Here is a 14,820-nt window from a genome sequence, read left to right as displayed (position 1 = left end):
GAGAGGGATGGTTGATGGTGCTCTTTAACCACAGCTGATCTCACTGTGTCCTGAGGAAGGGTTTCTTCCAGATGAGTGCTTTATTTTTATGAAGCTCCCCTGGACCAGATCTGCCTTCTGAGACTGACAGTGAATCAGAGAGTTAATGTGTGGAGGAAGTAATCCTGTGGGACAACAAACTGGTGCTGTCAAACAAGGGTAGAAAGAATCTACTCTTTATGAATAAAGAACATAAACACACCAAGCATCAATACAGATACAAAGCTTATGAATTCCATGGATGACATGATCAGCTGAAGAGATGGATCAGTGGGCAAAGGTAACTTCTGCTAGGCCTACAGACCTGAGTTTCTTCTATAGGACTCACATGATTGAAGGAGAGAACAAACCTCTGAGAAATTGTCCTCTGATCTTAATATGAGTGTAGGTACATGGTCATGGTCCACAAAAGCTAATACTTTCTATTCGTAAGGCTTTATATTTCTCATTTACCCTAGAATCTTTCCATATGAGGCACTCTTTTAATTATATTACTCTGCATTCCATTTGAGAGATTTGGGACATTTGCTATTTTATTCTTGTTGCTGAGATGTTACAAGGTCTAAGAAGGTCAACAGCAAAGCATCACCTGAAGAATGGTTGAGGGAAAGTGACCACTGGGAATTTATGACATAGCTGAGACACAAACTACTCTAGAATGTCTTCTCTACATGCCTGGTGTACTATTCAGGGCTCTCTAGAGTAACAGAAGTTGTAAAATGATCCTCTCTGTGGAAAGAATATTTGTTAGAGTGGCTTAGAGGTTGTGCTCTAGCTAATCCAACCATATTTGGCTATGAATTGAAAGTCCAAGAATCCAGAGTCTGCCAGCACCTGGCTGGACTAAGAGGTGAGTCTTTATCTTCATACCCGAATACTTCAGCCCCTAGGCTTTGGGCCCAAGGGCACAACCCTTCTCCCCTACACTACCACCCATTGCAGTTCTGGTTTCAGTCCAGTTGGCAGAGAGACCTCCTGCACACAGGTCAGTCTACCACCATCCCCCATCAGACCCTGTAACCCAAGCCCCACCTCCCCCAAATCTCAACCACCCTTGGATACTGCACCTGTTCCCTGAGACAGAGCCTGCCAGTACCTGACTGGACTAAGAGGTAAGTCTTTATCCTCATACCCGAATACCCCAGCCCCTAGGCTGCACCTGTTCCCTGAGACAGAGCCTGCCAGCACCCAACTGGACTAAGAGGCCAGTTGGCAGGCAGAACTCCTGCAGACAGGTCAGACTGCCACCATCTACCACATGCTAAGACTGCAGCTACTTCCTGAGATAGAGCCCACTAGCACCAGTTAGACTAAGAGCTGTTCCCTGAGACAAAAAGTCCTTCAGCATCGACCAGACCAAGAGCCTCCACTGGTTCAAGAGTTTCAATCAGAACAAGAGAGGCTCCCTCAGACACAGACACCACTTGTACCAAGTGGAGAAAGAGATGGGTAGACGCCAGTGCAAAAATACAGTCAACAACATAAAAACCAATATGGATCCATATCCAGAACCTACATCAGCAAGACCTGAACATCCCAACACAGAAGAAACAGAAGATATCTACCATAAAAATGACTTTAGGAAGATGTTAGAGATCTTAAAAGAGGAAATGAAAAATTTCCTTAAAGAAATCAAGGAAAAATCAAACCAAAAGTGGGAAGAAATCAGTACGTCCCTTGAAAACCAAGAGAAAGCAATTAAACAAGTGGGGGAAACAGTTAAAGATTTCAAAAATGGAGACAATAAAGAAGACACAAACTGAGTTAATGCTGGAAGTGGAAAATCTGAGTAAATGAACAGGAACTACAGATGCAAGTATAACCAACAGAATGCAAGAGATGGAAGAGCAGATCTCTGGCATTGAAGATACGGTAGAGGAAATAGATTCATCAGTCAAAGAAAACACTAAAGCCAACAAAGTCATGACCCAAAATGTCCAGAAAATTTAGGACACCATGAAAAGACCAAACAATAAAAGGGATAGAAGAAGGAGAAGAATACCAACTCAAAGGCACAGAAAATATATTCAACAAAATCATAGAAGAAATTTTTCTCAACCTAAAGAAGGAAATGTCCATAAAAATACATGGGGTCTGCATCAGCTCCTGCCTCCAGGATCCTGTCCTGTTTGAGTTCTGGTCCTGATTTCCTTCAGTGACAAACAATGATATGATAGTGTAAGTCAGAAAAACGCGTTCTTTCTCAACTTGTTTTTAGTCATGGTTCTTCACTGAAAAAAACAGAACCCTAACCAGGACACTGTGCATGTCAGAGGACATCGTTCAGGAGTTGGCTCTCCCCTTCTACCATGTTGAGGCAGGTCTCTCTTGTTTCTAGGATGTACTGTGTACTCTAGTACAGCTGGCCTTCCAGCTTCCAGGCAATTTCCAGTCTCATCCCCACATTACTCTGCCATGAGTGAAGGAATCACAGATGTGTGCCACTGTTCTAGATTTTAGGTGATTTCTAGGGGTTGCACTCAATAGACTTGTACAGACAATGTGTGTACTAGTATCCCCCAGTATTCCAAAAGCCCTTGCTTTTAAAACTTAAAACATTTTCCAAGTCCAAGGTCCCTTAGAAAAAAAGTCTCTTAATTGTGTCTGGTAAAAACAAACCAAAACATTACATATTTTCTTATACCACAAGGGAAGAATGAGGACAGAAATATTCAGATGGGAACATTACCAAAATCCAGCTTTACTTATGAAATCCCTACAGCCCAATATCCAGCATCTGAAACAAATATGTTACTGGAAGTTTCTCCAGTCCCACTGAGCCCCTTATAAAATAATCACTCAGAGGCTTGCTATTAATTATAAATTATATGGCCTATGGCTCAGGCTTCTTATTATCTAGCTCTTATAACTTAACTCAACCCATAACTATCAATCTATGTATCACCATGTATTCCTTGGCTTTACCTGCTTCTCATTACATGTTGCTCCTTGGGCAGTTGGCTAATGTCTCTCCTGCCTCTGCTTTCTTCTTTCCCTATCTCTCTTGGATTTTCCCACAAGGCTCCATCCCATTATGCCATAGGCCAATGCAGCATTATCTATTAACCAATCAGAGCAACACATATTCACAGTATACAGGAAGACATCCCACAGCACTCATGTGATTGATCTTCTGGGCTCCAAATGGATGGGGCATTCCTCCCTCTCCAGTTCCACTGCTTGCAACACATGCAGTGCAGCTTTTCTCAGGGTTAGTCTGGCTCCACTCCATATCTGTGCTTCCCCTCGGTAGATGGACTGTGGTCTTGCCATCTACAGTATTCTATGGCACTCTTTTTACCTCCTCTTCCACAGGGTTCCCTATGTTCGGAGGGGAGGAGTCTGATTGGAGAGGTCCAGTTTAGGGTTGAGTGTTCAAGTTCTCTTCCTCTCTGCATATTGTCTAGTTGAGGGTCTCTGTATTTGTTCCCATCTGCTGCAGGAGGAAGCTGCTCCTATGATGGCTGAGAAATGCATTGTCTATGAGTATAGCATGATATTGTCAGGAATCATTTTATTGCTATGTTCCTTAAGCAGAGCAGTAGTATTTGGTTTTCCTCATAGACCCTAGCCTATCTAGTCTTAGGTTCTTGGCCAGCCAAGCAGTGCTGGATATGCCTTCCCTGTCAGGGAGTGGGCCTTTAATCAAGTCAGGTACTGGTTGATTACTCCCACAAGCTTTGTTCCACTACTGCACCAGCTTATCTTGGATGCAGTCACCATTCTAGATGGAGGTTTTGTAACTGGGTTGGTGTTTACCTTTCTCCTTCAATAGTGAACAGAGTACTCTTCAGTGCCATGAAATCTAGTCCATAAGCGATAAAGACTCTAGGGAGACACTAGCTTGATTTCTCCATGTTCAATGAGTTGTGTCATTATCATCTCCAGGAACCCCACCTTCTTGTCAGTAAATGGAGAGCAACCAATAGCCTTGCAAAACCTTGGGTTGTTTGGGATCACCATTGGACACCTTTCACCTACAACTTGACTAGATGTAACCCATTGCCAGTATTGCAAGTTTCATTTGGTAACAAGAGATATCCAGTTGGGGCTTTGTCTCCCTACACTTTGGTTTCTGTTTGTTTTGTTTTTGGTTATTTGGGGTTTTTTTTTGTGTGGGGCTGTTTCATCTAGATCCCCTTCATATATGTATATATTTTAGAGTGGTTCTACTCTATTAGGTTTCCATAAGATCCCTCAAATCGCCCTTAATTTTACCTCTCCCTCCCTATATTTATTTACCCCTTCTTCTCTCTCCCTCCTCGTTTGACCATCCAGTTCCAAACTTGATTCCTCATCCATTCATAACAATCTATTCTATTCCCCCTTTATGAACATTTCCCCACCCCCCAGTCCCTTACTCTATACCTAACCTGTGGTTATACAGATTGTAGCTTAATTATCTTTGACTCAAAAGCTAACATCCATATGTAAGTGAAAACACACCATATTTGTCTTTTGGGGTCTGGGTTAGTTCACTAAAGATGACTTTTTCTACCTCCATCCATTTACCTGCAAATTTCAAGATTTCCTTTTTCTTTTTTAACTTCTTTTTTAATATCCCATTGTATAAATGTACCTCATTTTCTTTATACATTCATCTGTTGATGAATACCTAGAATGTCTCCAATTTCTGACTATTATAAATAGAGCAACAATGAACATGGTTGAGCAAGTAAGTGTTTCTGTTGTAGGTGAAGCATCCTTTGGGTATATGCCAAAAGTGGTGTACTGGGTCTTGATCAATTCCCAGCTTTCCAAGGAACAGCCACACCTATTTCCATAGCAGCCGCACAAGTTTGCATTCCCACCAGCAATGGATGAGTGTTTCCCTTGCTCCCCATCCTTGCCAACATTAGCTGTCATTTGTTTTATTAATCTTATCTATTCTGACTCATGTAACATGAAATCTCAAAATAGTTTGATTTACATTGCCCTAAAGACTAAGGATACAGCACCTTTTTAAGTGTTTTCTATACTCTAGAATTTCCACTAGTGAAACTTCTCTGTTTAGATCTATAGCTAGTTTTTAATTATGTTATTTATTTTCTTGATACACAGGTTTTTTTGTTCTATATATAATTTGTATATATATTAGCCTTCTATTGGATATATAGTTGATGAAAACAAAACCCTTTCCCATGTTGTAGGCTGCCATTTGAAACAAAACACTATTAGTGGCAGAACAGATAATGCTCTGTGGGTGAACCCACGAATTGACAGACACATTGGGGTTATCAAAATCCATTAATGTTATGTAATAAAATATCCCTATATAATTATACATTTTTACATTAATAATTTAATGAATATACTTTAATATATTTCTACTTGTTGTTTGAGAAATGCATAGGATGCATTTTGAAAATATTCACCACCCAATTCCTCCCATTTTGTCATCCCAAGTCTGCCTCTACATCTGTGATGCCCAATTTATATCTTCTTCATTACATTAATTTTTAATAACCCTAGGGGCAGACTCTTAAAGAAAACTGACCCAATTTGCAGGAAGCCATTACTGGTCCAAAGCTCATCAGTTAGGAATAGGGGCTCAAGGACCCTTCCCACTCCATGCTTGAATGTTGACCGGCTTGATATTGGACAATGACCACAACAGCTCTGAGTCATGGCCAGAAGACACTGTTTGCTCTAATCCTCCCTGACCTCTGGCTCCTACAGTCTTTCTAACTCATCTTCCATGATGGTCTTTGAAACTTGTGGAAAGGGTGTGATACAGATATGTCATTAAATATGACTGAAATCAATGAAATAAAAACAAAAATATGAAGATACAGTGAGACAAAGAGTCAGTTCTTTGAAGACGTTAACAAGATGGGCACACCTTTAGCCAAATTAACCATAAGGAAGAGGAGGATGAAAATAATGAAACAAAGGAGGAAAAAGGAGACATGGAGGGAATTTAACCCTTTAAAAATTTACACTCCAAAAAACTGAAAAATCTTTTTAAAGAACTGATGAATTTTTAGATGTCTTTAATCCACCAAAATTATATCAAAATAACATAAATGGTTTAAATAATCAAATACTAATTAATGGCATAGAAGCTATAATTAAAAATCTCCCAACAAAAAATTCCAGAGAAGGACAAATTCAATGTCAAATTTGAACAAGATACTTAAAGCAAAACTAACACTCCACAAACTCTTCCATGAAATAGAAAAAGAAGGAACTCATTCAAATTCTTTTTTTAAGCTAGGGATACCCTGGTATTGAGAGAGGAAGACAGATAGATAGATAGATAGATAGATAGATAGATAGATAGATAGATAGGTAGATAGATAGATAGATAGATAAATAGATAGATAGATAGAGAGTAGATGGATAGATAGATAGAATTATAGGCCTATTACCCTGATGAACATATACATACAAATTCTCAATAAAATACTGTATATCAAGTTCAGGATCACATTAAAAAAATCATCTACCATGGTCAATTTGTCTTCACCTCAAACATGCAAGGATAATTCAACATACACAAATCAACATATTTATTCCACCACATAAAATGAATAAAGGACAAAAACAGTATGACCATCTTTGTATATGAAAAAAAGGCCTTTGTTAAAATTCAACTTTCATCAATGATAAAAGTCCTGGAGAATCTAGGGATACAGAGGATATAATTCAACATAATAAAGTCATTGTACAACAAGCCCACAACAACATCATGCTAAATAGAGAAAAACGCAGAGCAATTCCAAAAAGGAGGAAGAAGAAAAGAATGTTCACTCCTTCCACTCCTATTCAATATAGAACTTTAACTCTTAGCAAGAGCAATAAGACAACTGAAGGAGATAAAGGGGATACAATGGGAAAAGGAGAAGTTAAAATGTCCTTATTTGCAGATGATATGATTATAAACACATAAAACTAAAAATTTATCAGAACTCCCTTAAGCCTGACAAATAGATTCATAAAAGTGAAAGATTGTAAAATGAACACACAAAAGTCAGTGGACTTCCTGTATACCAATCACAAACATACTGACAAAGAAATGAGGGAAACTGTTCCACTCACAAAAGGCTTAAAAGTGTATGACAAGACGTTTTATATAAGCACACTTTAAAAGCATTAATAAAAAGTGCTATGAAGTACCCAAGAGCAATCCTAAATACATGCAAGACCTTCAAAGCTGATGTTCTGAAAGACGCTAAAGACTTAAATGAATTGAAGTTTTTAAAGTTTTGTGGATAAGTAGGTAATGTAAAAGGTCAATTTTGCTAAATTAATAATACTAATGCAATAGATATTGAATTAGAAAATGTGAATACAATATATCACCCATTTCTGTGGAACTTCATAATGTAACCATAAATGTTTTTTATTGGGCAAACGACAATTTTTTAAAGTGGAACAGACAGGAACATCCAGAGATAATTGTAAAAGAGAAAAGTAGGGAAGCATGCCATATTGGAGAGAAAGATGACATATGAGATAAAAAACACTTTAATAGAGATATATAAGCGGTGGATGTGATTGATAGAGTAGATACTGCAACAGACTACAGTGTCCAGAAAGTTTATAATTGTTAAAAAAAGAGGCCACAAGCTGGAAGGAGAAGGATGGATATGAAAGCGTGCCCTGAGAATATGGCAAGTGTTCTACTTAGCTTTCTATTTTTGTGATAAAAGTTCAAAACGTTAATCTGGAAAGTGAAGGGTTTATTCACCTCACAGATTACAGTCAATCATCAAGGGAAGCCAAGACAAGATCCCAAGGCAGGGGCTAGAAAACCACAGAGAATGCTGTTTACTGCTCTGCTTAGCTAGCTTTCCTCTGAGGCCCAGGATCACCTGCACACCCACAGAGGGCTGAGCCATCCTCCATCAGTTAGCAACAAGAAAATGCCAAAAAAGCATGCTTGCAAGCCAGTTTGATGGAGTAAAATCCTAAACTTCCTTTAAGCTTAACCTTCACTTAACCGTAGCCTTCCCCAGGTGCTTGCTTATTTCAGAGAACTCAACCCTCCTCCTCAATGATTATGACCGAATTCCTTGGCATGCCTTTTCATACTACTGGATATGGATGTGAGGCAGGTAAGAGCCAATCTTAGGCAGTGTTTATAAAGTGAGTGTTCAACTCCCCATGGATGAATTACTGAAAAAAATTCTTAAGAAGCACAGAGAAATCTCTAGCTTTGGAAGGAGGGGTGCTGAATGACTTCCCTGGTGTCACAGGAGAGACTCCTGGAAAGGAAACCACAGCTTCTGCTCAGTTCATGGAGAACTAATTAGTAAGAAGGCAAAGGCTTTGCCCCATGACATCAGCAGACCCTTTGCTGGGCATTCTATTGTATCCTGGACAGCTCTTGGAATCCCCAGTGATGTCACTAGTGTTGTAGCAACACTGATTGCCTTGAGGACATTTGTTCAGTGACCACAAGCTTGGCCTCTAGACATGTTGTCCAGACTCAGAGGTCTGTTTAGGAGAGGGAATGGACTGCATGGAGAGACAAGAGTGAGGCACAAGGAAGCTGCTCCTAGGTCTCCCAGGAAAACATGGAAAAAATGGTCCTGGGGAAGAGGCAGTGAGTTTTGGGAAGGGGCTGGGGAGGTTTCTGGATGTGGTGGGCTTCAGCTTTCCAGAGTGAGGGCTCAAGAACTGGGAACTTCTGGGATGGAGGCACAGAGGAATTAATGAGATTTCTGTACCATAACTGTGTTTTACAGCCACAGGAGTTCTTTAGTTATGTGCCAGTGATAACAGGGAAAGGAGAGTACCCTGGAAAACCCTGAGGTTCTCATACTTGACATTATAGCCACTAGCAGGGCAGGAGCCCCCAAGTGCTGCTGTCTTCCAGTGACCCCTGAGGTTTCTGAATTACCAGCCGTTGATGGCGCACAGGTCTCCAGTTCAGCCTGAGAGCTGTTAGATTCAGGGGACCTGGACTGAGACTCTCCCCTTCCTGCCAGCTCTGGGTGTCCTGGACTGTCAGTGAGGATGGCTTTGTGAATCTGACGACTATGTTTTGTCCCTGCATGGCTTTTCCATTAACATGAGACTCTGAAGCATAGAGCAATGGACTTGGGCCTCCCTACATTACCCAAGTGATTATAACAGTAGCAATTATCTCCATGCATCTGAAAGCACATGGCTGAGGGCTCTGCAGCCAAGGTGCATCCTCTACAGTGTGAGTAAGCCTGAAGAGATTGTCCACTGGGTCCCCATGTGCAGGGAGACAGAGGAGACCAACTGACTTCTAAGACATCCACCTCCCTATAGAGAGATGGGAATGCCAGTAAATTTACAAGTGTGAAGTCAGGCTCTGGGGAAGGTCTAGGGTATAGGACCCCTATTATCTCTCATTTTGTGCCCTTTGCCTGCCCTTCTCATGCTCAGATGGATGTTCTAATTTAATCTGGCTGTGTCACCTTTCCTAAGGGCATGTGTATTGTCACAGTAGGCTCAAGTTCAAGGAATTTGGCTTTTGTGTAGTTCTAGGTGAAGAACCACAACAGTGACATACTACATACTCTCCTCATGATTATCACAAATTTTGATTTTCTGTAAATGCCTTGCAGTTCTCTGTGTGGCCTCTCAATAAGCCATTCATCTTTCTTAAAACTTTAATGCAAGAATGGCCCATCATTCTTCATGGGAGTTTTTGTTTTTGTGTCTGAGGGCTCCCCTGGGGAACTCTGGTTCTTATATCTCTAGTCAGACATGTCACTAGTTAATCACACTTTAGGTATCTACAATGGCTGGAATGAATTCTCCTGAAGTTAGGGATAATTTTCGTCAACTATGGGACTTATCTTTGTTCTGATAAGACAAGACACCCCCAATCTCCCACCACACTAACAGCCTTGTGCATCCTCCACAAGGTGCTTGTTGCCTGCAGGGGCCTGAACTTTCCTCTCCCCACCATCCTTACTTAATTACCTAGAAACCTTTTTTTCTTGTTTATTGACTAGAGGTTTCACGAGTTGGATGAGCCATTTCCTGGGATGTGTTTGAAAGTGAGTTTTCAACTCCCTGTACATGAAAGAGTGAATAAATTCTAATGAAGCAAAGAGAGATCCCTGGGTTTGTAATGAGGAGGTGATAAAGATCTTCCCTTGTGTTTTTGGGAAGGCTCCTGGGAAGGGCAGTATGGCTTCCAGTGGATTGCAGAAGATGTAGTTTGTAGGTAGGTGAGGGCTACTGCTGGTGAACCCAATAGTTCCTTCTCATGACAAGCTATTATACTCTGGGGAGTTCTTGGCATTCTCTTGATGTCACCAGTGCTGTGGGAACACCAGGTGACTGTGAGGTATTCTTTCACTGCCCGTAGACATGTCAGCAAGACTGAGAAGGCTGCTTGGGAGAGAGAATGGAGTACATGGGGAGACCAGAGAGAGGTGGAAGGAAGCTGGACTTCAGTCTCAGTGTAAAACATGGAGAAATAAGTGGTTTTATAGAGGGAACAGTGAGTCATGAAAAGAAGTTGGGAGCTTCATGGAGGAGGTAGAGCTTGAGCTGGGCCTTCCAGTACTGGGGCTTAGCATCTGGGAACTTCTGGGAAGCAATGGGCTTATCCTGCTTCTCTGAGTGCTCTAAAAGCAGGGCGAGAGTCAACAATTTCTTTCTTTTTTTTTCTTTTTTTTTTTTTTTTTTTGGTTTTTCGAGACAGGGTTTCTCTGTGTAGCTTTGCGCCTTTCCTGGAACTCGCTTTGGAGACCAGGCTGGCCTCGAACTCACAGAGATCCACCTGGCTCTGCCTCCCGAGTGCTGGGATTAAAGGCGTGCGCCACCACCGCCTGGCTTGAGAGTCAACAATTTCTGATGGTTAGTTTAGGAGAGCCAAGCCTGCAGTGGCTTTTCTGGAGGATCCTTAATCTCATTTTGAGTGGAAAGGAGGGATAGCAGGAGCAAAGTGGTAACTAATTAGGTGTCTTTCTCTGGGTAGGGTGTTGCTGCACATCATCCTAGTGGATTCCATCAGTTTCCATGGGAATCTGATGCCAATAAGAAGGGAGGGAAACTCTCTTAGCCATGCACCAAAGTCTCAGACATTCAGATACTTTGGTCCTGGATACATGTGATGAGGACTTAGTACTGCTAAGCTCTAGGGACAATAGGACTTGCCTGCACCACATCAGATATTAGGTGACACTGTCCTCCAAATCTACATGGCTGGGCTATCTTATGCCGTCCAGGGCTGGGGGACTGCATTAGAGAGAGAGGCACATGCCTATCCATTGTGGTTGAGGACAGATATATGGCTCATGGGTACCAATTTGAGTATAATTGCCCTACTCTTTGGGGTCCATAGCATTTCCTCTTCCTTGGGCTTCCTCTTGGGACTAGCATGGATTCTCCTGGCCCTATGCCATTCAAGTGTACAGTTCACTTTGCTTTATCTTACTGCAGGGACTACTGGGAAGACACCAACCCAAACCTCCACCTCCACTGAGCAGGAGCAGCAGATGACAAAGTTGGAGAAACTCACCCTTCAGCTACAGAGTATAACATATGAGCGAATTGAACTGCATGGGATCCTGGCCAGTTATACAGACAAGGATTTGCAGAACAGGTAGTCATTATGTGCACTTCTCTGCTGAACATCTTGACCCTACAGTGTGTAGCTAAGCTTTCCTGAGGAACAGGAGGCTGAACCTCCAGGGTGTCCTGGTGCCTAAACTAATTTTCCTGAGTGCACAGAATTTGGAACCTGGTAGGTGTGAGATGGAGACACAGGCTATTCTTATTCATCCAAATGAAAAGCAGAGCCTGTGGCCTGAATTACAGTCTGGGGATTGGGACAGTAGTGTGTGAGCTCTCAACATGCATTTCAAGAGGCCTTGGCAGGTGTTGGTTTGTGGAAGATGCTAGGTTCTGTGAGTTTGTGGTGAGGCTTTGTCCTTGACCAGCAGATGATTGTGTGGTGAAGGCTCCTGGCAGAGCTGGAGGGGCCTGGTCCCATTCATCCATCTCAGTTTGTGGCTGGAAGGCCTGATGTTTATCAGTGGTTCTCCCTTGTCCTCTTCCTTATACTTTGAAGCAGTTCCATCTACCTGCATTTCATGGGCATCCTGACTGTATGTGGTGTGTTTGTGTGTGGGGGAAGTAATAGCCTGAAGATTTTCTTGGCTCCTCCTCATACTTTGAGACAGTGCAAACTCTCTGTATCACATGTGCATTGTGAGTATATGTGGTGTCTGTGTGCGCGCGAGTGCGTGCGTGCGTGTGTGTGTGTGTGTGTGTGTGTGTGTAGGCATGCGTGCATGTGTGTATGTATTTGTGTGTTTTAGAGGCATGAAGGTGTGTGTGTGTGTGTGTGTGTGTGTGTGTGTGTGTGTGTGTTTGTGTGCTCCTGGGAGTCTAGGATCTGGGGCAGGGCCTGAGGATTTGCCATTTACACATTTTCCAGGGAATGCCAGTGATGATGCCAGGGAGCTTCACTTTGAGAAGCTCACGTCTTGGCCACTGTTCTCACTTTGGTGGAACTTTGGAATCCCTTGTGGAGTTATAAAGCCTTCCAGAAGTTGGGACTCTTCCCTGGAAATACTCAATGTATGCTCTGGTCTTCTGTGTAGCAACAGGCAGCCAGGCATGAGAATCCCTGTGGTAAAGACAGGAAAAATGTCACCATAGGTTTTCCGTGTCACCAGATATGTGACACAGACTCCTGGGATCGTCTCAGAGAGATAATCTATAGCTCCAAGTCCACTGAGGATGCTCATGCAGCCCTGAATAAGTGCCTTGGACAACCTTCTTCTTCTGGCCTGAGAACATGATAGGAAATTTAAAAGGCACCAGGAGGTCCCAGTGTATATGTGTCAGGCTGTAGCTTCCATGGGGCTGAGGAGTCCAGAACATAGCCTGATTCCACATGATTCTTGTGGCCTGTGTTCATGGGGTCCTTTTCTCCTGGGGCCATGCCCTACCACAGGCTGAATTCTTTTGAGATGCTAAAAAAGGAGCATAAGCAGGTGATGTCAGACTTGCAGAAATTGCCCATGGAGATCAGTGATGGTGTGAACAAGGTCAAACAGCTGATTGAGGAGAATGTATCTTACAGGTATGTGCCTGATTTATCTTGGGAGGGACTGATTCTGCCATCTTTCTCTTTCACCCCAAGTGAGGGCTCTGATTCTTGCCTGTTTGCCTCTTAGCAAGCAGCCTGACTTGTGGTTCTTGGTCTTGTGCCTCTTGGACTCACTTTTGCTAAGTGTGAAAAGACACTGACCCCCTAATCATTTGTTGCCATCCTCAGGAGCCCCTTGATAGAAAATGGTTTGCACCATGAAGGGAGTGTCAGGTATCCTAGTACCTCTGGGGCTCTGACCAGGGCTTCACAGAGCTGATTTCCATGGTAGCCATAGATAGAATTGATTCTGCTTGGGCTTTTTCCCTCTTTTTGAGAGTGTTTATCCTCTACCTGCTGATGCTTTCCCAACACCACGAACAGTTATGCACAGGTGTGGGCTACACTCTGTTCTCAGGGGATAGTACCTTTTTTGGAATTAGGGTTTTCAGAAGTACTTTGAATCTTTCTGGAATTTGGTTACTCTCTTGATTTGGCCTGCATCTAAGTGATGCTGGCTTGGCTACTGAGAGCTCCATTCTTGGGCTGTCTGTGAGTCTGGGAATTTTCAGCACTGGTGGTACTTGGAGGTAGGAATGGCAAAGGAGGCTGTCTGGGGCTCACCATGTTTTGGCAGTTGATCAGTTACCTCCACAGCCAGGTCATCTGAGATTGGACTCAGAGAAAGGAGAATATACATGTGTTGAGACTGAAGAATAGCCTGCTGTGGAAGGAGCCGACTGAACTGCAAGAGTCCTGTGAGGAGCTGAAGAGGCTCTTGAAGGAGGCCTATGAGATGATCTGTGACCCTTCTGATGAGCAGCAGCAGGAAGGCTGAAGCTGCGGGGGTGGGTGCCCACCTTCTAACCATAAACATAGAGACAACCATGTACCATCCACCCATCCATCCAGACTCCCACCTACATAATATCCAATTGTTGATTTCTGTGATCATTACCAAGTCTTTCTGTAGAGTTAGTCTCTTTCAAGAATCTGGATAATTGTCAAGCAAACCCTTCTGTTCTGCTAGAAGCTGCAGTACATTGAGAGAGCTGGGTCAGTCACATATCACACACCTACATGTCATTATGATCAGAGGGCTGCTATGCAGGGAGCTACTTAGGGAACATCACAAAGCTTTCATTGATGATGTCAGTGGCCTGTGGCTCATATGCTTTGCAGGGGTCATGTGAGATCACAGGGAGGAAGCAGCCTTCAAGGACTAGAGCCCAGTGCCAGTGCCAAGTGAGTGGTTCTCATTGTCAACAATTTGTGTGGCATGTGGTCTTCTCTTTTCTTCCTGCATCCCAGTGTGTTCTCTTCCTTTTGCCAAGCTCTTGGTTCATAGTGACAGAAGCCTGAGTACCACCTTGTCAGCCCTTTTTCTGGGCATGGTGCTGGACAGTTCTTCCATCCTGGAGCTTCCAGTCTGGAGCTGACTGGATGACCATAGATGTGGGAGGACTTTGACAGGCTGAGGGCTGGAATGACAGATTTGAAGCTGTAAGAAAATATTTTCTCCAATCCCCTCAACATAGTCTGACTAAGCTGTGTGCTCCACTAGGAATTTTCTAGGCCCCAAGGGATGGATAGCACTGTTTTGGGTCTCAGTTGAAACATCTGATGTGCATATTTTAAATTCAAGTGTTCATTCAGCATGATGTGCTCTTTACTTTTTTCTGCTCACTTCTGATTTCTGTGGTCTGTGTATGATCTATGCAGGCATGTGTAAATGTGTACATTAGTGG

At 42.7% G+C, this 14,820-nt stretch overlaps 1 protein-coding gene across 9 annotated transcripts in view; it reads left to right on the top strand.

Annotated features, from left to right (window-relative positions):
- The window catches only part of LOC131919691 (disks large homolog 5-like), a 142,993-nt gene that overhangs the window by 122,774 nt on the left and 5,399 nt on the right, over window positions 1–14,820 (top strand). For 7 of the 9 annotated variants that reach the window (XM_059274094.1, XM_059274093.1, XM_059274089.1 and 4 more), the window contains one exon: window positions 14,255–14,317. The exons of the other annotated variants lie outside the window; for them this stretch is intronic. In XM_059274094.1, the coding sequence (XP_059130077.1) occupies window positions 14,255–14,317 (63 nt within the window). The remainder of the gene's footprint in view (window positions 1–14,254; window positions 14,318–14,820) is intronic. 9 annotated transcript variants of the gene reach the window in all.

Source organism: Peromyscus eremicus, chromosome 9 (assembly GCF_949786415.1).
Source record: "Peromyscus eremicus chromosome 9, PerEre_H2_v1, whole genome shotgun sequence".
NCBI lineage: Eukaryota > Metazoa > Chordata > Mammalia > Rodentia > Cricetidae > Peromyscus > Peromyscus eremicus.
The sequence above is the reverse complement of the archived record's forward strand: the minus strand, read 5'-3'. Positions and strand labels throughout refer to the sequence as shown.